We start from the raw sequence: 24,143 nt of genomic DNA, 5'->3' as shown, positions 1-24,143 counted from the left end.
AGAGGCAAGTTGAAGAGATAAACTCCAATACCAGCTTCCCATGTCCATTGTCCAGCACTTGAAATTCGAAACCACTGGTTAAGTGAAAAACACAGGACTTCAACCAACCGTTGGTTCATAATGATGATTTGATCAGCGATACCCATTTGCAGCACATATTTTAAACAAATGTTTTGGCCATTGGTGACCAGCCAAAATGAATTTGACAAGCTTTTAATGGATGCTCCACTTCAAAAAAGGAATAAATACTAAAAAGTACCCTAACATTACTTCTCTAATCCTTTCCATATTGAAGAGGAATCAGGTAAATCATACAAATATTTTGCAACTACTTTCCTTTTGACATTGGCAAATGAAGTTACTTCATAAGTTACACGTAGCCACAGTACAGGAGCTTAACTAAGAACCACACTGTCCAATGATAGAAGATAAAAATACAGGACGGTTTTAAAGCAAAGGCAGGCTTGGTTCTCTGCTGCTTTTTTCTTTGTTTTTCAGAGTAGACTCAACAAGCTTAACTTTCTTTGAATTTTCAGTATTTACGAGGGTGAGTTTTTCAAGGGATGATTTGAGCATAGACATCTGGTCCTCCCCAGCACCAACTTTCTTCCCTGCTATTCTTTGTTGTTGGCGACTAGCATTAGTGGATGCTTGCATGTGTCTTCTTAGCCTTTCATTTAGCGCATCAACGGAAGAATGCAAGGCATCCAACTCAACTTCTCTGAAGTGGTCTGGCAAGAATAAAGGTACGAGTATGATTCAGTATCTCAAAATAATCAGCAGATATATAGTCATATAAACAGTAGATAATGCAGGGAGGGTGGTGTATAGGTTAGGGGAAAAAAGAGATTCATCACATAAGATCAAGCACAAGGTCATGGGCAAAACATATGATCATTATATTAGATCATTTACCAAGCTCAGACTTAAATTGTCGCTCCGCTCTAGACAGTGGTTTTTTGTGAGCACAAGGTAAGTTCCTTAATCGCTGCAAACGCTCTTCCAAGGAATTGTGCATCTGTGTTACACGTTCTATCCTTTTCTGTAACATAGACTCTTTCTCCTCAACTTTTATGAGTTTCTGCTGTGCATCACCCAAACGAGACTGTTGATCATTAATGATTTTCTTCAACTGAGGTGCATGATGTTTGAGCTCCAGATACACCTACTAGGACAGAAAACGAAAGCATAGCTGTATTTAAGATTGAACTCCATATAGTTAATTATGTAAACTACAATCAACCTTCTGTAAATATATTACAAACTCTAGGCCTATGACAGCAACTTAATGGGCCCAGTCTAATCAAATAAGGTAAATACAAGGTATTCATGAAACAAAGGTAAACATGCAAGATCATATTGGGAAAAATTGGTAGTTCTACCTTATGTGCATACTCCACATAAGTTTCATGAAACAGCTTGAAATACTGATGTAATGTAGATCTGCCTTCAATTGAATCAGCTGCAACAGAACGCAAAGATGGAGCTGCCTGAGGAACAAGTACCTCCTTGGGCCCACCAAGTAGTTCTTTGCTAATTATAGTTAGTTTGTCTCTCTCTTTTGATTCTCCTTCCACTTGAATTGACGGCTTCTCTGCATCAATGCTTATTGGAAGCAAGAGGTTCCAAGTTTTCATCTCTAGGACAACACATTCTTGAGAAAGAGTGACAGCCACTATCCACGAATATCCAAATGAATCGGACAATGATAGGAAACCACAGAGTGAAGGCTCTGACGTACAACCACTCTGGCATGTATTAAGAACAGGATGCACAGAAGGCGTTCTCATTGTATCATCCTTCCCATTTGATTGACTCGTGAATGGAAGAAAATGCAATACTATTGAATCAATCCCTCCATCATGAAGGGAATATATTCTTTCTGGCATAAGAGTATCACTGAACAAAGAAATACTGTAACCACTTTCTGCTCTACGTGGCAGTGCCAAATCTACAATAGCCAGCCTCAGCAAAGGGGGTGGATTGCCCAACCAGGCATTGTGATCAAGTCTATCAAGACAGTCAATGGCAGTTGCTTCACAAATCATAGCAAGGCCAAGAATTTGGTCATGGGAATCGACACGGAGACGAGGTGGACTACCAACAGTCCAGAGAGGTTGGACCTCATCAGCTAGAGCATCTATCTGTAATTGTCCACCACTCCAGGAGGTAACTAAAATAGAGTCTTTGCTGACTAAATTGTATAGAAAACTAACTGCACGACCTTCACATTCAATACTACGACCAAATGAATCTTCATTTCGACCCTGACCTACTCTTCTCAGAGGTCCCTAGAAAATCAAAAATACAGAAAAGGCTAGTCATATCGTTTAAAGACCAAAACTGATGGACCATAGTGTCAAAGGCAATTTACTATTTATTGATAATAAAACCTTTAATGTTGTATCGTAGAATATATGTTTACCTGCAAGACAAGTGATGCATCAAATATAGCATAAGCATTAGCTCTCAGCAAAGAATGGTTGTCTCCTTCTGTCTCTTGGTTCAGCAATTCAGGAACGGTTGCTTCTAACCAGGAGATTGCCAATTTTGAATTACTAGCCGCTAAAGAGTTGGCTGATTTCAGGCCAAATGTATGTGCATCATTGTATATTTCTAATAAGGACTCACATTTGAAGTGGCTGTTGATAAACAGAGAAAACAATCATTTATGTAGTAGTAACATCAATGAGTAGCATATAAACAATTTCAAGAAAATAAATACACCTAATGTAGACTTGATGAGAATTACAAATGGATAATACATCGAGGCAGAATACTTTGTTAAATGATCCAGGACATATAGTTAATATTTGCAGAGCAAATAAAGAAAACACAGACAAATAATCATGAGCAGTAAAATACCTTCCAAATGGAACAACAGGGCAAAGGACAAAGATAGCTCCATCACTGAATAAAATAAAAACCTGTTCAACAGCACAAAACAAAACAAAAACAAAACAAAAAATTACTATAAATTGAAGAAAGAAAAAATCATTAACAGAATATAGTATAATATAATTAAAGAAATTGAGTAAATACAACTAGTGAGAAACGAAGTCATTAAATAATAAAATGTATTACAAGCATACCTATAAGTAAGTATCCACGTATTAAGTAATCATCAAAGTTAAAAATCTACATATAATTGTGTACTTGCAAGCACGTATAACAAAACTTAAGGCCGAGCAACCATATTGTAACTATGTAAGTGCAGTATAAAACAATTACCAAGACTAAACAATTTTATACAAGAAAATTAACTTTCTTAATATGGCACCCAAATGATCACCAACACAAGGCAATAATCTCTAGGAAAATTAAATAACCATGAATAACAAATCATAAAACTAAAATAAATCACACACCTTGCTGCATGGATATTGAAGTTTAAAATATGATACAAGATTATTTTGAAAATTTAAATATCAGCAGAACTTACACTGAACCTGTCCCATAAATGGTCACCCCCAAAAGAAAAATCTACTGGGCACACTGATGAGGCATTCCTTGATCTACCAGGCTCCACAGGTTGCAGATAATATTCTTGCTCTGGCAGCAAAGGATCTATAGCCAGATTGAAAAGCCTAAAGACAAAAGTTTACAAGTAGAGAGAACTGTGAGAACAAAAGGTCTCAGTTAAAATTATTCTTCAATAAAGAATTTGAAAGCCCTAAAAAGAATAATTTACAATTAAAGGGAAACGTGACAAGAAAATGACTGCATTAAGAATATTTTTTTAATAAATAATAGATATATTCATATATACCAATTGAAAAGCATCTATATGAAGATTTGTTGTTATGTCATACTTCATGGATGGATGTGGGGGGAAAAGCAAAAAGGAAAAAAAATAGAAGAGAGGAAAGTTAGAAATGATATGATACATTTGAATACCGAGTAACGTAAAGGCAACAGAATCATTAGCAGCCAAGAAATACAAAATAAAAAAAAAAATTATTGCTTGGATGCAAATCTCTTCATGGAGGGGAGAAATTAAGAGATTATATCGGCTGGGCTTGTTTTTCCTTTATAGGATTTGAATTAACCTATACTAAAGGTTTGGAAGACCTCCACTTTATCCATCAGACAATAAATATTATCATATATTTAGAAACTTAAAATAATAATGTAGGGAAAAGGATTGAGTCATACATTACAATATCAAATATCAGCATATTATTTCTGAAGTTTGGTCATTATAAATACAACAATATGATACCATAACAGTTTAATTATATGCAACAAAAAAAAAGTACCTTTAAATCATAAGGGTAAATTTTATTACACGGCCACTAGACCAACTATGCCACATGGGACATAGTGTTGGATAGAAAAAGGTGAACATGAAAACAAACATAGCATGACAGGCTATCGTTAAAAGTATGGTGAATATCTCATTTTAGGTTATTTTGACATATTTGGAGAAAACCAAAAGAGCATCTGGTCAATAAGATAGACCATATTGGAGATAGCAATGTGGCTATGGGTAAAGAGAAACCTAAGAAGACTCTGAATGAGCCAATTAGAAGAGATTTACGCAAAAATGGACTAAGTTTTCAAACATGATACATGACAGGCTTACAGGCTACAATGGTGTCGTTTTATATATGTAGCCATTCCCACCTAATGGACAAGATTTTGTTGCTGTTGTGGGATTTCACTTTAAATATCAGCACAACATAACATCCCTTACTTCCAATACTATCTCAGTATCTTCCTATCAAAAAAAAAAATCAAGACAACCCATCGAACAGTCAACGCTTCACACCCTAGCACATAGCAAACAATGTCCTACACCAATATATGTATCAATAACCTAGAAAGACCATGTGTGTGTGTGAAGAGAAGAAGACAAACAAAACTTACCGGAAAACTGAATCAGAAGAAAGGATTCCCAAATGAGTATCACTGTAAGGGTGCCATATCGCTTGTAATACACGAATATCGTTGCTGCCGCTGGAATAAGTTTCTGGACCAACTGCAATAGTCCTGCAGTAACATATCCCATAACAGTAAAAAAAAAAAAAAAAAAAAAAAAAAAAAAAAAAAAAGAAGTAAAATGTAAACTCCGAATTTCAACATCAGAATACTTGGAAAAGTTCGTACTAATATCTACCCTCGCATAATCTTAAGCTCATTGGTCTAACAGTACATACACCTCATTTTATCAATGTATAGAAAAACTCACATATAATACTCTGCCTATGTGGAGCATGATGCAAAATTTTTGTCAAAGCCAGTTCCAAGCCCAGTCCACCGCGAACTTAAAATTTTGTCAAATTTCTATGTCATGAATCAAAGACAGAATCAATGATGTATAGAAAACTCTTAAGACTGGCCAAATCCAAAATAATTCGTTTCCGTGATAATCGATAACTACCCTTCCTTCTACTTGTGCAATATACATCAAAACTAGACTAGAAGATTAGTTGGAGATCATGTTTTCCTCTTATTTCTAGTGTGTGATTAAATCAGTAAATGCCAAATACTAAAGAAACAAACACCAAAAACACAATTCACCAGAAAACCTTAAAATGCTGCTAAGGGAGCAAGCACATATGTGATTCACATTGTTACCTGCATATCAAATTGACATCTTTCTTGGAAGCACGTCCATAGAGATACATAACAGAGAGTCTATAAGAACCGAAAAGTAGCATCGCAGTTCCATTTCTGTTGATAGAGATTCTCTCAACATCAAAGCCGAGCTCCACGTCAGTTTGCAATACCTATTCAAAAACTCACTGTCATTTTCGAATTAACTCAAATAATTTATAATTAACAACTTGCAATGAAAAACCCTAGAGTAAAGCAAAAGCGAGGGAGCACCTTCGAGGGGGAAGAGGCGAGAACGGAGGTAGGGTCGGGGTCGCCGAGGCGGAGAGAGAGGCGGTGGAGAGAGTTGGCGTGGTAGTCCCAGAAATAGAGGCGGGAGGCTCCGTCCCATGCGAGAAGGTTCCTGGAGGAAGTGGGGGATGTTGCGGCAGCGCATGAGGTGGAGAAGAGAGGGTGTTTGGGGAGTGGGACCCATTCGAGTTCATCTGTGGGAGTAAGAGTTAGAGGAGAACGTTTTGGTTGAGGACTTGGATCCGATGATGGATCGAGAGTGATCCTCATGGCGCCTTCACGTTTGAACTCTCCACACTCACTCGTACACGATCACTGCCACTTTCTTCTCGTTCTGGCAAGGTTCTGAAAACCGGACCAGTCATCAAACCGTTCTAGTCACTAGTTCACTAGTTTACTGGTCCAACCAGTTCAACCGTGGTCTAACCGGAAAAACCGTTTTATAATAAAATAATAAATAAATTATAAATAAATACTCTAAAACATAGTTATAGTGCAACATAAATTTTAATGTCTTCCAAATATAAAGTACTACATCAACCAAAATCTAATTTAACATTTGATTTCATAATTATTAACAATATCATTCAATATATCACTATTGAACTCGTTAAGATAGTCACAAAAAACCAAAAAAAAAATCATTGAATTAACCAAATCAATAACAAATATTCAATCATCTACTCATAGCCAAGCTCAGCATCATAGCATGATAAATCAGCAACAGCCAATAATGTAACCATAAATTTCCAATCTCAAGGGCAAGATACCAAATTATCATTGAATCAGAAGGCAAAGAACTCTTGTTGTTATTGATTTCATCCAATCTTGATCTCATCCATGAAAAGGGCCAATGAAGGGTGACAAGCCTCATCAAGCTCCTAAGGCTTGCCATTCTTGGGGCTGCCAACATTCCTCTTTGAGGTAACATGCCATTTTCACTCCCTATAAGCAACTGGACATAAGAAACATTCTCCACCTTCAAGTTTCAGTTTGGCATATCCCATCTATCTATCTATCTAATAACAAAATTTTCAGCCAAATTTTAACAAAGTTTCAGCACATTCTTAATAGAGAGTAACAAACTCTTCCAAATCTTTCTGATGTTAAGCATATTAGAAAAATAAATCCAACTTTCAGGAGCCAGTAACAAAATCATGAAATTTGAACAACATCAAATACAGACCAAAACCATAATCAGAAAAATCAATGTCTAATCTTATTATTTATAAACATATTCAAAAAGGGCGGACACTCACAAATTTAGCATGATTTTGAAGTAGAACAAGAATGAAGGCAGATGAAATCAGTGGTAACAAGATGGCAAGGCACGACAGAAACAGCAACAGAGGTAGCAGCACTGGCAGTTCAACAAGAGACTAAACAGAGACTAAACAGCACCAGACCACACTAACAGTAGCTCTCAAAGGATAAACCCAATCAAAAACACCATTACCAACAGCACAAGAGACTAAACAGAGCCAAGAATCAAGAACAATCACCATCCAGCAACAAACATTACAAAACAGAGCATAAACTAACCACACTAAACCAGCATAAAATCAGCAGCAGTTCAACAAAAATTTCAGAAATTAAAAAAAAAACAGCAGCAGCACAAAATTTCAATAATGATTTGGATTCCAACTTTCCATTAATCCATTCACACTTTCACATTCAGAAATCACTCAACAGAGCATAAAAGGAAGAACCGAAGAAGTGAAAGCAGTGCCACTAACCTTCGACGGAGAGACGGACGGCGAGCGGCGAGCGGCGACACGACGCGAGCGGCGAGCCGCGACACGACGGCGAGCTGCTCCAAGCCTCGAACAGAGAAGCCGGAGGATGGGGACGACGTGCCGAGCTATAGCCTACAAGAGAGGGCTTGGGTTCGGGATAGGGGGAGAGAGGAAGTCACGGACGGCGTCGACAACACGGACGGCGGCGGCACTGCGGCAGAACCGTTGAGGAGGAAGCTAGGGTTTTGGTTTGGTAACGTTGATTTTTGGGCTTCAGATGAGGGGTGAGACTCACGAATGCGAAGGGGGGGTGACCGGGAGTGACATTTTTTTTATTTTTTTAAATTCCAAAACGGCGCCGTTTATACCGGATGGTTTCCAATCCGGTCCAACTGACCGGTTCCCGTCCGGTTCAGCAGTTTTCAAACGGTTTTCAAATGAGCGGTTATAGACAGCAGACCATACCTTTTTCTCGCCAGTTTCCGGTTGAACTATCGGTCCGATTCGGTTTTTAGAACCATACTTTCTGGCTCGTCATGGGTTACCAAACGTCGTCATATACTCAGTTTAGTTGGAATCTCAATTTAACTCTTAAATTTTTTTGATATTACAGATTCTAATCAATCTTACAAAATTTATATTAGGTCTGATAATTTTACAATTTAAATCTTGTTACAATATTATATTTTACATACTTAATTTATTTTTTTCAATTTCACATAAAATTTAAATTTTCTCTCTAGTAGAAAGAATTGCTTTATTATTTTTTTACTAATTACTTTTTTAATTTAATTTTTATACACAGTTGATACTACTGCTAAACAAGTTTTATATAAATAATAAATTTATATTGTAAATAATAATTAATTTTTAAATTTATTATTTAATTATCTAAATACATAAATTTAATTAGATATGTCAATATATAAAAATTAATTTTTTTAATAAGATGGATTAGACAATTTTCCATCTTAGACACCACAAACTTACATACACAGTTCACACATTTAGAATATGTGGTTCAAGTATTACTTTGTTACTCAGATTCCATTTCTATGGGAATCAAATATACCTAAGGATGTGTGTGGTTCAAAGATTAAATTTTATTACCAAGTAATCTCATTTCTAGGCATTATATTCCTAGGAATGAGATTACTTGGAATATATGATTCCCATATTTGGTTGTAAAATTTAATACATTGGAATATTATGTAATAATCCTAGGAATGACTAAATTTTTGTTTGATTGAGTTTAAATATCTTGGTCATATTATGTAATATGTCAAAATTACCCTTAATCATTCAAATTAAAATATTAATGACTAAAAGTTTAATATTTTTTAAATTTACTAAAATACCCCTAATAACAAATATCTTAGTTAAAATTATTATTAATTCTAAATTTTTTTAAATTTACTAAAATACCCCTAATAACAAATATGTTTAGTTAAAATTATTATTGATTTTAATTTTTTTAAATTTACTAAAATACCCCTAATAACAAATATGTTTAGTTAAATTATTATTGACTCTAAATTTTTTACTAAAATACCCCTAATAACAAATATGTTTAGTTAAAATTATTATTGACTCTAAATTTTTTTAAATTTACTAAAATACCCTTAATATCAAATATCTTTAGTTAAATTATTATTGATTCTAAATTTTTTTAAATTTACTAAAATATTCCTAATAACAAATATCTTTAGCTAAATTATTATCGACTCTAAATTTTATCTCTACTAATAAATTTACTATAATACCCTTAATAACAAATGTTTAATTAAAATCAATTTTATCATAATTAAATTAGTGACTATGACAATGTAAAAGGAGCAGTGTTCATCTCAGATGATCCTCAACTAACTGAATGGTGGCATCTCTATTCTCCTAGCATTATAATTACTTCCAAAGATGCAAAATCTATGATCAATTATATACAAAGCAACAAAATTCCAAAATCCACCATCAATTGTCAACAAACATTTATTGGAATCAAGCCATCACCAGTTGCTACACATTCTAGTTCAAGAGGAACTTTAACTAGTTTTCCATGAATCTTAAAACCTGATATAATGGCATCAGGAACTAGGGTTTTAGCTACTTATATTCCTCACAAAACAACAGCAACAATTGGCACAAATGTCTTCCTATCAAGTCACTATAATATTCAATAAAAATTCAAAAATAGCAATATTTAAAGCAATTTCTTCAAAAATGGCAAAAGTTCCCCCGGTTGAAGTTGGAACACCATGTCGATCAGACTATTGTCCCTTAGAATGCTAAGGCCAGCCTTCATTCTATCATCACCGCTCAAACCAGGAACATCTCTCAACAGTGCCATTAGCTTCATTCTGCGCTCAGCTCCTTCTTTCTCATGCTTAAAACAAGAAACCATATCAACTAAAACGGATGTGTGTTCTTGATAAGCACCTTTCATATCTCTCATTGATTCTACTACTATGTCAATCACTTCCTCACTTTTGCTCCCTCTTTTTCTTTTATTCCTTTCTATATATGAAGCACTAGGAGCAGCAGAAGCACTAGGAGCAGCAGAAGCACCGGGAGCAACAGGAACACCAGGAGTTGGAGGCTCCTAAAAATTGAAAGCAACACCAGCAGGAACATCAGAAGATTATTCAATATTGATAGAAATGAAGAACAAGTAGCCTAACTGATTATACATGCTCTACACTTGTATATACAAGCATTATCTCTGCCTTGGCCAGCAAGACTAACAACATTAACTAACTAAACAGAACCTAATAGAATATTAACTACCCTGATTCTAATTCTGTTTGCATAATTACATTCATATCCTTTTTTTCTTTGTTATTATACTCCACAGAAATGAAGATCAGTATTTCTATCTAAATGCTCAACATGATGGGAATAGTTAAGGCTAGTCACAGGCACAGATTAAAGTAAATGAACTAATGAAGAATCACTCCAAAATTCAAGAAAATACACAGCAGTAGGATCAACAATAAGTGAATTTATGTACATGAATTAGAGTCAATTGCTTACGTACCTGAGAATCAGCTTCATATTCCATTTCGGTCTCTTCCAAATTTACTTGGGTGTTTTCATTCACTTGCCGATCACTCAAGGTTGCTTCGCGCTCAGCCTCCATTGTAGCAACTGCTTGAGTTACATTTTCTGCATTGCCTCCTTGAGCCCTATCTCTACCAAATGCTATTCCCAACTCCTCAAAATGTGAAAATAGTTTATTATAGAGGCCATTAGCATTAGGATGGGACTGAAATTAAAAGAAAATAAATAAGCAATTAATATTAAAAAACTTAAGATAAATAAACTTGTATTAAGAAAGTTATTTAGAATTTACACTCTTCCATTCATTGAAAATTTGTCGCTCCACCACAATCATTTTATCTTTGTCGTTCCAACCAAATCCACTCGCAGCTGTGCCCATCATCTCAACTATTGCAAAATATTGTCTTTTTAGCAATTTCACCCTTGATTCAATGTGTGGATTAACCTAAACATAGCAAAACAATTTAAAATTATTACTACTCAGATTAAATTCAATAAACTGAATTTTAATACAATGACACCATAATTCATCCAAGCATAACTAAATATAGTGAATGTATGGAGCAGTAATAATCATTTAGTTTTTGCATACAGAATCTGAAATAATCATAAAATAGTCTACCATGACTTAAAGTCTTAAACTTTTCTCTTTCCTTCGATTTTTTTTTACAGTTTAATCAAACTCTTCTAACCACTTACTGATAACGAGGTAGAGAATACAGTCTGGCCTGGTTGCTTGGTTCACCATTCAGATTTTCAAGAAGAAAAAAATTACAACAAGAGAACTGGAAATATACTCTTAATTAAATAACAAGAGATTTTTTATTTTATTTATTTTATCTATTTTAATCTGTTCCAAGTAAAAAATATAAAATACTGAAGCACCAACATGATTAGCTCAAATGAAATGTAATTAATTTTCATTAAATAGTTTTAAATTCAAGCCTTGTCTATGAACAAATTTTCTGTTGAAGGACTTAGTTCAATAGTTCTAGTTGAAAATGCCATTTTTTTTGTCACGGTTTTGGGCTGGACTACAACCCAACCCAGAGAACAGATCAATGAGAGCACAGTAGTAAAACATCCCAATATAGAAGCATAAATATTTTGTAAGCTATACAATTATAACACAAATATAGAATTGTAAACAAAGAAAACAAGTATTATGTAAAAAAATTGTACCTTAAGATCACATCCAGGAATTTTTTCATGCAGCATTTTTTTCAAATGTTTTCCATAACCGGATTTAAACGTGCCATTGTCACACTTCCAAGAAGTAGTTGCAAGCTCCACCAAACACTCAACTAATTTTGCATCTTCGTGTGGCGTCCATTGACGCTTAGTTTGCTTTGAATTAGGTCGAGTATTCTCTTCCATTTTCTATAGACTAATAAGCAAAAAATAACACAAGACAATTTTTCATCATCTTGAAGCAAGGAATCACACAAGTATGAAAAGAACAATAATTAAAGGTCAATCACAGAATCACTGCAATCCCATTTGCAATCAGAACATAGTAATATAAAAGGCCATTGCATAAGCCCCAAAAGAAACACACCCATTACATAAAAGGTTAACAAGGAAATAAAACAGGTTTTTTTTTTTGTACTTTTCTTTTTTCAAGTCCAAAAAACAATTAACAATCCATGGAAAATTTTAGAAACTAGTAAGCACTACTGCAGCATCCAAAAAATTCCTTAGATAATGCAATCATACACAGCCTTAATCTAGGAAAAGAAAATTCCATTGAATGCATCAAAAAGGGAGTACACTCCATCTACATTCACAAGAGAGCAAACCATAACCAAAAAAGTGAGATATTAACAAATTCCAATGCCAACCCGCAGCATAACAGCACAAAAGTACTGATAACCCATAACCCTATCATTTCTTTAGGCCTCTTATCATACTCATAACCCAATTAGTTTCAACATCCAATTCTGTACCTTCTTGTAGGATTAAATTATAAGTATTCCATCAGAAAGAATTCTATAGCAGCAAGTGCTATGCAAATAAATGAGAGAACCAAGCTATCTATGACATGAAACACAATGTAAATAAAAACAGAACAAAAAAATAATAACAATAACAATAAAAAGAGGAATTGAGTCAGATGATTGGTTAGGATCATTTTGTGAACTAGTGTCCAATGAGATGGGTGCTAAGATTTTGGCTTTATCATAAATCGATCTTTTCATTAAATTTCATTGAAGTTAAACACACATTTTATTATCCAATTTTGAAACATGTGCCTTGAAAAACCTTTCGGACAGAACTTGCAGCAGGTGCCATATAAGGTGGAAAATGATAGGCCTCTTATTATACACATAACCCAGACACAAAGATTACAAGGTGGAAAAAGAATGTAAAAATCACATTCATTCATGATATATTTGCATAGAGGCATTGTGCACTGATTCTTCATATACATGTATTTAACCAATTATCGAACTAATTCAACTATTAATCATTTGGAAAGCTAGAACAAGGAGGATCTAGTCTAGCTTCCCCAGCATTAGATCTTTTCAACTTGATAAAGAAATTGAAGTAAATTTTAAAGCATCCTAACAACAGGCACAGACCTTAGATAATGTAGTCATACAAAATATTCCTTAGATAATGCAGCCAAACAACAGGCACAGAGCATATATCAAGTTTCAATTCAATTCATAACTGTGTTTTATCTATCAACAATTCATCACTGGTATTTTATATGAAATGTGTAACAAGATAATTAAGGATACTATAATCAAAGAGGTCAGAATTGAAACTCAAATCACATTCCAATTCCAAACAAATTAAAAACTGAAATTACATTCCAATTCCAAGTACATACATAAGGTTGAAAAAACCTAGAACAAACCTAGAACAATTGTTTAGACGAATTGAAATGGATCTAGAAAATTGTTTCAATTCCAATTTTATTGAAACAATAAAACACATTACAATTCCAATTCCAAGTACATTCGAAGTTCAATATTTCAAACCTAGAACAAACCTGTGCTTGAAAAAGATCAACAGGAACAGGAAGATGCGAGGAGGGAGAGGGGTGAGGGAGACGACACGAACAGGAAGCACAACTCGAGCAGAGACGGAGGCGAGAGATGCGCGAGCAACCGAGCTCAGACGAAGGAGAGAGACCAGACGCGAGCACGAGCACAAACACAAACGCGAACACGAACGGAGGTGAGATGTGATGATGAACACGAACGCGAACAGTTGGTAGTGAATCTTCCTTCTAGAATAAGGAGCTCGGTGGTCGTGCGAATCCAGATCAGCGGCGAGGCGACGCCGACGTTGGTGGAGCCTCTATGAATTTGGGGGAAAATTTGGCTAGGGTTTCGTTTTCATGGAGGAGTTGCTCTGCTAGGGTTTAGTTTTTTGTAAAATGAGTGAAAAATCTGAAGAAAGAGGGTTAGAGTTGAAGGGCATTTTAGTGTTTTTGCATTGTGATATACATTCCATTCCCATTGGAATTAAAGATAACCATGGGGAAGATGGGAATGAAATGGGTGGGATTTTGATTCCAGGGAATAAAATATACCCAAGAATAAATTTTTAACTCTTGAACCAAACATGGGAATAAGATATTCCCATCTCAACATTTCTGGGAATACACTTGTATTATCTCCAACCACACACACCCTAAGGAGAATGTGGAAATTAAAATAATTGTATTTTAATTCCTTGGAATCAAACATGTTTGGGAATAGCTTTTCAAACTTTGAACCAAACATGGGAATATGATATTTCCATCTCAAAATTTTTATGAATTATTTATAATCTCTCTAACCACACACACCCTTAAGGATTTTATCTACTATTTAGTCATTACTAAAATTCGAACCCAAGTACATTATATTAAAAAACACTATGTATTACCACCAAGGTTCTGAAAATCGGTTCGAATCGGCCGGTCAAACTGCGAACGACTGACAAATACGGTTCGGACAAAAGCTATAACCGAAAGATTGGGAAACCAGGGTTGGACTGTCGAATTGGCCAGGGACCGATTGGTCGAACGGAATTGTGACACATCCGGTTTTTGAAGTTTTCCAAAGAAACGGCGTTTTCTTCATGCAACCCTAACTCCCTAGGTAGCGTTTGGTGGAGAGACAGAGACGAAAAGACTGAGATTGAGAGACAGAGACTAAGAGACAAAGATTGAAATAAATCTCAGTATTCTGTTTGATGCAAAGTGGGAGACCGAAATTGAAACAAGAATGAAATTCTAATTTAATTTGTACAAAGAATAAAATTGGAAATAATTAATCGAAATGAAAGTATTTTAGGTATAAAATGTTATTAAAGTTTCAGTCTCCATCTCTAAAAATTTTAGTCCCCTGTGTCCCCAATTTTTGGAGGTACTGAAATACTGAAATTTTGGGGACAGAGACAAAAATTTTAGTACCAGTCTCTGAACCAACAAACATGATACTAAGTCTCAGTCTCTCAGTCTCTGTCTCAGTACCTCAAAACAAATGCTACCTAAGTTCCTTAACCATTACCCCTCTTCAGTCTTCCCTCTACTCTCACAACACGAAGCAGCACTACCTTGAGCTTCTTCAGTCCTCTGTCGTCTCAACGTCATCGAAGCCTCTAGCACAACTTCCATCCCAGCCACTGTCGTCGTTGCAACTTCGAGCTTCGAAGCCACCATCGTGACTTCCTTCCCCTCTCATCTTCGATCTTCAAACATAGAAAAGAGGTAGCCCTAAGCCTCCATATCCTCGCCCTTCTTCAAGCTGTCCAGCCACAGGCGCTATCATGCCTGCTCCACCGCCACTCACACTGCTCCAGCGTCAAATCAACAAATCTGTTCCGCCTCTTTTTCGTCATGCTTTCACTGCTTTTCTGCCTTTGTTCCATCCGCATTTCCATCGATGTTCATCCTCTGTTCCATCGTGCTCCAACCCTAGTGTTCCACTTCGAGTTCCTCATATGTGCTCCCTCTCCCTCGCATGTTTGAGTTCTAGCCCTCGTTTATGTTCCATCTCCCTCAATTGTGAAAAGTGATTTCTAATTCATTGTTCTTGCTGGTACTGGTTTTTTCTTTATTACTTTGTTTTTCTTATTGCCATTTAAAGTTTAATTTAACATTTGTTATTTTTGTTTTGTGTCTTACATTTAAAATTCTGTTAGTTTTTCTACTGCTATTTTTGAAATTGTCATTGTTGTTACTGATGCTGTGGAAACTATTCTCATGCTTGTTTAGTGTATATGTTCATGATGTTATATATGATATTGATTTGATTATTTGCACACACTATAAAATCTAAGCAGTGTTCATGGCTGGTTAAGAATATACAATTGAATGTGACAACCATTAATACTAGTCAAACTTTGCTGCTATAATGTTTATGAGAAAGAGTGATGACTATTACAATGAAGAAAAATAAGTAGGAACTTTTTTATAGCATATATGTTGGTTAGTATATGTCAATAAGACCATGCTTTTTGCTGAATGAATGTTTTCTCATCAAGCTTCTAACTATGATGGGCCAAAATAAGTATATAATTACTGATGTTGTCTTATTAGGGATGAACGTTTATCAATTTATTTGTATTTATGTCAAGGTTCTGAAAACTGGATTGGTCATCGAACCATTTTAGTTACTGGTTCATTAGTTTATTGGTCTAACCGATTCAACCGTGGTCTATCCAAAAAACCCATTTTATAATAAAATAATAAATAAATTATAAATAAATATTCTAAAACATAGTTATAGTCTAATATAAATTTTAATGTCTTCCAAATATAAAGTACTACATCAACCAAAATCTAATATAACCTTTGATTTCATAATTATTAACAATTTATCATTCATTAGTATTATATCATTATTGAACTCATTAAGATAGTCACACAAAAAAAAATCACGAATGAACCAAATCAATAACAAATATTTGATCATCTACTCATAGCTAAGCTCAGCATCGTAGCATGACAAATCAGCAACAGCTAATAATGTAACCAGAAATTTCCAATCTCAAGTGCAAAATACCAAGTCATCATTGAATCAAAGGACAAAGAACTCTTGTTGTTGATGTTGTTGTTATTGATTTCATCTAATCTTTATCTCATCCATGAAAAGGGCCAATGAAGGGTGACAAGCCTCATCAAGCTCCTTTGCTTGTCATTCTTGGGGTTGCCAACATTCCTCTTTGAGGTAACATGCCATTTCCACTCCCTATAAGCAACTGTTCATAAGAGACATTCTCCACCTTTGAGGATGTTAGAATATTTTTCATAAGAGACATTCTCTTAACAACTTGACACAAATGAAAAATCCAAAACCTGTTGAACAACTTGGGAATTAATTTCACAGATAAGTCTTCACAGAATAAGAGGGAGATCAACTTCACCTCAGATGTCCATGATTGAGGGGGTGGCTTCAAGGGTATAAGGGACTTCAAAAACTCCAAGAATGAGATACAATATATGAAGTAGCATTAGAACACAGGGTATCCTTCACAGTTCAAGTTTCAGTTTGGCATATGCCATGTATCTATCTATCTATCTATCTATCTATCTAACTTATAACAAAATTTTCAGGCAAATTTTAACAAACTTTCAACACATTCTTAATAAAGAGTAACAAACTTTTCCAAATCTTTCTGATGTTAAGCATATTAGAAAAAGAAACCCAACTTTCAAGAGCCACAAGATCAAATTCAAACCAAAATTGTAATCAGAAAAATCAACGTCTAATTTTATTATTTATAAAGATATTCAAAAAGGACGAACACTCACAAATTTAGCATGATTTTGAAGTAGAATAAGAATGAGAGCCTTTGAAATTAGTGGTAACATGATGGCAAGGCACGACAGCATCTTCCCCTTGCCACTCAACCATTATGCTTTTCATTATTATGTATGACAGATAGTAAATATAGTATATATTCAATTACATAATTTTATAGATATCTCATTTAATTTAATTTTGTATTCTTTATTTTTTGAATTAATTATATTTTAATTATGTATCATTATTAATATAAATATAAATTTCACTAAAAATTTATTAATCTGCTTAATCTATTTCAATGCTAGTATTGTGATTAAGGTTAGTTGTTTTAATACTAGTGTTAAAATCTACTAATATTATAGTTAGATGACAGGCTTTGTAAATTAATTGTTATTCTTATTGTGTTAAATTAAGATACTATTGTAGTAGTACTAATAAATTTTATATTTTTTTTATATTAGTTATTTTTAGAATTTAAGACTTGATTCTTCATAAAATATTAGTGAAGATATGTATTTCAAATTTTAGTTTTAAGTTTTTGGCTATTTTATATTTTTTATTTACATGAGACCGGTTCGATCACCGGTTCAGTTCTAACAACTATGTGCGTGAGACAGAAAGGGTGAGGTTGGTTCCTTTTTCTTCTAATACCAAAACAGTGACGTTTATGGCACTATGGTAGAAAAGTAAAAATCGGCCGGGTCGCGGTTCGGTTTGACCGGCCGATTCTTGGCCGGTTCAATGGTTCTAGAACGGTTTTTAAATTGCCGATTTTATCTATCAAACTGATGAGCGGATATTTCATACGCTTTTTGGCATCATTTTCGTATTGTTTTAGTTATGTTTTGTTTAAGTTTTATTATATTTTCATAGGTTTTAGTACAAAATTCACATTTTTGGATTCTACTTTGAGTTGTTATGTTCTATGATATTTTAGGTAAATTTTGACTGAAATTGAGGAGTTTTGGAAAAGTCTGATTCAGAGATAGAGAAAGAACTGCAGATACTGTTGGATTCTGACCTCCATGCACTCAAAGGAGCATTTCTGGAGCTTCAGAAGTTCAAATGGCGCTCTCTCAACGGTATTAGAAAGCTAACATCCAGGGCTTTCCAGCAATATATGATAGTCTATACTTATCTCTGGAAATCAAGGTCCAAAACTGGCGTTCAATGCCAGCTACCAACCTTATTCCTGGCATTGGACGCCCAAAAAGGAGCAACTGGCGTCCAACGCCCAAAAAGGGAAGCAAAGTGGGTGTCCAACGCCCCAAAGGGAGTACCAACTTGTGGAGTCACCCCAAGCTCAGCCCAAACACTTATCAAGTGGGCCCAGAAAGTGGATTTTCGCACTATCAACCTAGTCTATCTTATTTCTGTAATCCTTAGTCATTAGATTAGTATTTAAGGAGGATATCACCCATGTTTAGGATCTTCTTCCTGCCCCATTCAAACATTACACTACTTACTGTAAAAGCATGAGCAACCAAACCTCCTAAGTTAGGGTTAGGAGCTCTACTGATTCTCATGGATTAATAATATTACTATTCTATTTCAATATAGGTTTGATTCCATTCTCTTGTGCATTTTCATTCTTCATCTCATGAATTGAGGATGACCCATGTTAATCATCCTTGTTCTACATGGGTTCCGTGTGAGTCCTGCCCGGATAGCATTGAAACACAAGCTAGAGAATGCACTGCGGATTCCAAGAGCGTGCCTGGGCAACTTTTGATATGTGACATATAATCCCGTTGACCGTAGGTTACTGAGGTTTCTGTGGCGTCAAGGCTAGAGTATGAGAAGCAACGTTCCCTGATCCGGATGATCCGACCTTCTCTGTGGCGTTTTGAGTAGGATCGCGAAGGGGAGTGGATTCCTTAGGTCTTCACCTTCGACTATGGTAGGAAGCCATGAGTTAACTTGATGAGGATGCTACATGAGTTGCTCGGATATGGTGGACTGCTATGGTTCAGAAGTGACTAACTTGATGAGGATGCTACATGAGTTAGTCAATTACGGCGGCCATTGAATGAATCGTTCGTTGTTGAAGTAGACAGTAAGAATGGTTAATCCGGAAGGAATATGCATCTCCGAAGCCTTAACTAATTATCCATCATTGCTTTTACATTAATCTGGTATTTCGTTCTCAATTATTTCGTCTATGCTTCTTAACAAACAACCATCTTTTCTAATCGCCTGACTAAGATTTACAAGATAACCATTGCTTGCTCAATCCGACAATCTCCGTGGAATTCGACCCTCACTCACCTAAAGTATTACTTGGACGACCTGGTGCACTTACTGATTCAGTTGTGCGGAGTTCAATTTCGCGCACCACAAACTGAATCGGAATTGTTAGCGGTTCTTGGTTTGACCGACTGGTCCGGTCCGGTTTTCAAAACCATGATTTGTGTTAGTTGTAGTAGTGTTATGATTTCTAGAAATTGTATGAATTAAGTTAAATATTTGTATAATTTGAATGATATTTCAAATTATATATTATACTATAATTATATTTTAATGTGTTTATTTATATTTTAATAATTATTATTTTATTATAAAATAATTATTCCAGTTAAACTACGGTTAAATCGGTTGAACCAATAAACTAGTAAATCAGTAGCTAGAGCAGTTCGGTGACCGATTCGATTTTCAAAACCTTAATTACCACTCTACCAAAGTTTTAATTGCGTTGGATTTTTTTGAACGTGTCTGTATTTTTTTGTTGGATCAGATGTAAAGATAGCCAAACCCATTTTCAATTTTATAGGTTTCATAATTTACTAAATCTTACCCAAAAGACCAAAACTACAAGTAAAAAAGAGAAAATATAAAAATTTAACTTTTAATTATTCAATATTAATCAAATTTTTTTAGAATTCATAATTTAAGAGTTAGAATTAAAATTTTAAGATTTAAAATTTAAAAGTTTAAGATTAACAAAATAATTAAAAAAACAAGCTAATGTTACTAAAAAATATTATTTATCTAATATTACTCAGTAAAAAATTATTAATAAACAATGAAAAGCTTCATTAGCTTTGAAAAAACTAATTAATATATTTATTTTTATTTTTTTCAAATTATGCATATTTTGGTGTTTGATATTAACTCAGTAAATCAATTTGACCCTGAACTTCTTGAGGCAATTCTTATTAGTTTGTAGCCAAACTTTTGTTTCACAATTATTAGGTAAGGATTCAAATAAATTTTATTGTGGTCTCTGAAATTTACTTAATTATCCAATTTGGTTATCAAAGTTTCAATTTTTTTATAGTGATCTTTCACATTCAGCTCTGAATACTATAGTAGTTTCTAAAAAAATTCTACTATGCTAAAGGAGGATTTCTTTCTCAGGTGCTAAAACATCCGTGTCAAATTAGGAGAATGTACACGTGTATTTTGTAGGCTGCAGAAATTGGACCCACAATAACAGACTTTGTCTAATAATTAACCGTAGAAAAATTATAATCATCTAACTAAGACATTTAAAAAAGTATAGGTATAAAATAATTTTTTAATGTTAACATAAACTTTTTATTGTATGCGACTCACGGTCTACGATAATAATTATTGTACGTGTAGTTAATTTGGGCTACATATAGTAGAAAAAAAAGTATAAAACGGGCTAAGAAATTAAAATTTTGAAAAAGTATGTAATGAGGTCCAAAATAAAAAGAGAAATATTGAAACCAAAAAAAAATAGAAAAGGTTCTTTGTCGGAAAAAAAAAAAAACAAAAGGATAATTAGGAATACCAAAGAAACTAAAGAATATTTTTTTATTTGACATTGTAATATTTATCATTATAAATCTTGTGCATGGTTTACTATTCTAATATTTTATAATATGTATTATTGTTGGTATTAGAAATGATAAATTAAATAAAAAATTAAGTATAAATAATAATGAAAACATAACTAGTAAGAAGTTAGAATTTACTGATAAAATTATTGAGAGTACTTAAAAAGAGTACTAAAATATGTCATTTTAAATGTTATTTTTAATATAGTAAATGAAAATTATTTTATTATAATCTAAGTTACTTTTCTAAATCTTTTTATTTTTCTTTAAAATCTTTTTCATATCTTCTGTCTTATCTTTTTATCTTTTTCATATCTTTTAAACTTATCTTTTTCTATCTTTTACTAAAATATGAATCATATCTTATTTATTTTTTATCCAATTAAATTTTGAATTTCCGCCCTCCCCATCCCTATCTATACCATTCGGCCACCTCCTCCCCCTCACATTCGAATTATTCTTCTCCTCTTCTTTATCTTCTTTCCTTTCTTTTATTCGAGGACGAGCAAACATTTTAAGTTCGGTGTGGAGAGAGCCCTTTCTTCTTGTAAATCCCGGTTAAATTAGTAGATAATTAGTCAATAAATTAGCTTTTAATAAGGAGGATTAGAAATGGGAAAATTATATTAAATTAGGATAGAACTCATCGAAACAAGAATTTTGACACCAATTTCGAAGAAAACGGTCCAAGATTGGACCGAATGGGCCGAACCGGTTGAACTAGGCCCAAACCGGGTCGTGGGCCCAACCGGACCAGCCCTTTAAGTAAACCCACGTTCTTCTTCTCCCCATTTTTGGCAGCGTCGAAAAGCATCAGGGAGGGGAAAGAAAGAACGTCAAATCATTACGCTAACTTCCAACTCTCGTAACTTCTCCGTCCGAGCTCCAATCGCCGCACCGTTTGCGGCTACGCGTTCACCGCGTCGAGCTCTACGTTTCTACCGGAACAATTTTACAGGTAACTTGTTTAATCACTTCCAGCCCTCTTTTCCCCCAATTTTCGAGTTTTTTTATGGGAAGGTTGAATTTCTTTGATTTCTGATGTTTTAGGATCCAATTAGCTTGAGGAAAACGTTCACTCTTGCTTATGTGAAGCTTGGGTAAGGTGAGAATACGATAATTCTATTTTATTTTTATTGAATTTGAGCTTTGAGCATTAAATTGGATATATATGTGTTATGAATGTGTATTAGGTTGTGAATGAATAATTGGAGCTTGAAATTGTGAATACTGAAACTTGGGGGAAGCGGATTAGTTGAGTTTTGAGGGGCTGTCTTGGTTTTGAATAAATAGCTTTTTGGTCGTTACGTGGAAATCGGCCAAGGTATGGTTTAGGTTTCTTGCATTTAATATATAATGTTCTGTGAAAACTTAGGCTAGATGACCATAGGATAAGTTGGAATGCAGGTGTATGTTTAATGTTTAGTAATTTGTCGATGAGTATATTTGGTTGAAGTTTATTGAATAATTAGTTATTAATTTTGGATGGTGAATGTTGTTATGTTAATTTGGAGAGGATTATGGTTGAATGTTATTGTTGATGAACATGGTTAGTTTGGTGCTTGTTGATTAACTAATGATTTGGTGAATTATTGATTTGAGGTATAACTATTGTGGAGGTTGTTGTGATAATGAGGTATTTTGTGTTAAAAGCCTAGGATTTGTGAACTATGATTCTTAGTTGAGTTTTGGGTTGTTGGATTTGAATATTGTATGAGTATAATTGTTTATCTGAGGTAGATTTATTGTGGTGATTGTTATGATGATGAGGAAGGGTATGTTGAATTGAAAAGAAAGCAGGTTTGGACCCGAAAAGGGTGGCAAAGTCCAAGTTTTAGAGGAGATGCTGCCAAAATTTTATAAAAATTAGAGATTTTGTTTATATGATTATTTAAAAGATTTAGACTCAAATGTTATATGGTTTGATTTAGAGTTATTAAGAAAATAAGCATGTTTTAAGTTTGATTTATTTAGAAAAGAATGAATTATGTTTTGAATTGGAACTATTGATGGACATAATGGGAGGTGTGATAATGAAGGATAAGGATTGAATATGATCACTACAAGAAAAAGGCGCATTTGTAACAAAAAATATTGTTACAAAACGTCGAAATTTTGAAACAAAAGTTTTTTGTAACAAAAAAAATGGTCCATTGCAGTAAGTCCCGTTACAAAAAGTTTTTGTAACGAAAAATGAAACTGTTACAATTCAAAGTAATATTTTGTAACAAATTTTTTTGATACAAAAAACAAAATTTGTTACAAAAGTAGTAACACTTTTTTACTTTTAAAATACTTTTCGTAACAATTTAGATTTTTGTATCGTAATATTTTGTTACAAAATACTACTTGCTTTTGTAACATTTTTTATTCTTTTAGTTACAAAATAAAAAATTTATTTTAAAATATTTAATTAAATAATTGATATATAAATTAATTTGCTAGTCCCACTAACTCAACATTTATATAATATATAATCATATAGATAATTAAAACATCTTACATGTCATTAAGATTCTTTTACAATAAAATAAATTCTACAAATTCAACTAAACACAATTTTTTCCTAACATAAAATTGTTTCATATCGAATTTATAATGATTGACTCTTCTAGCATATTTCAGTCAATATAAAGTCTAGCATGTTGGCATCAATTTTGTACACCTGCAAATATAAACAATGAAAATCAAAATTAAAAAATAACACATAACACTATCTTCATCTGAGTAAAAATTAAGTTAAAACTTACAAGTTAAAATTAACTAATTCTTTAAGAATCTATTCTCAAAGTTCAAAACTAGCCAATTAAAAATGCAAATTATCAAGAATTATAAATTCAATATATAAACTTGGGCTAATTAATCACAATTCCATCACAACTTAATGAACAAAGTTATTAAATTTACATAAGTATCAACTGTCAAACAATCACTACAAAACACAATTTTTA

General features: G+C 33.7%; 1 protein-coding gene across 6 annotated transcripts; it reads right to left on the bottom strand.

Moving 5' to 3' along the window:
- Positions 1–246: 246 nt before the first annotated feature.
- On the bottom strand, positions 247–7,924 carry LOC112782738 (nuclear pore complex protein NUP88). Of its 6 annotated transcripts, none has more exons than XM_072229561.1 (11): positions 7,587–7,919; positions 6,621–6,869; positions 5,833–6,195; positions 5,581–5,732; positions 4,870–4,992; positions 3,443–3,587; positions 2,866–2,927; positions 2,426–2,642; positions 1,383–2,291; positions 916–1,165; positions 247–731 (listed from the first exon to the last, which is right to left on the bottom strand). In XM_072229561.1, the coding sequence occupies exons 3-11, from the start codon at positions 6,118–6,120 to the stop codon at positions 448–450; spliced, it is 2,430 nt and encodes an 809-aa protein (XP_072085662.1). In that variant the 5' UTR covers positions 6,121–6,195; positions 6,621–6,869; positions 7,587–7,919; the 3' UTR covers positions 247–447. The 6 variants fall into 6 exon arrangements, with proteins under 6 accessions (XP_072085662.1, XP_025681078.1, XP_025681077.1 ...); XM_025825293.3 differs by having other exon boundaries at positions 6,621–6,805; positions 7,587–7,917; XM_025825292.3 differs by having other exon boundaries at positions 6,621–6,795; positions 7,587–7,894.
- Between the last annotated feature and the right edge of the window lie 16,219 nt (positions 7,925–24,143).

This window comes from Arachis hypogaea, chromosome 20, assembly GCF_003086295.3.
Source record: "Arachis hypogaea cultivar Tifrunner chromosome 20, arahy.Tifrunner.gnm2.J5K5, whole genome shotgun sequence".
Classification (NCBI taxonomy): domain Eukaryota; kingdom Viridiplantae; phylum Streptophyta; class Magnoliopsida; order Fabales; family Fabaceae; genus Arachis; species Arachis hypogaea.
Note: the sequence above shows the minus strand (reverse complement) of the source record. Positions and strands in the feature narration are given on the sequence as shown.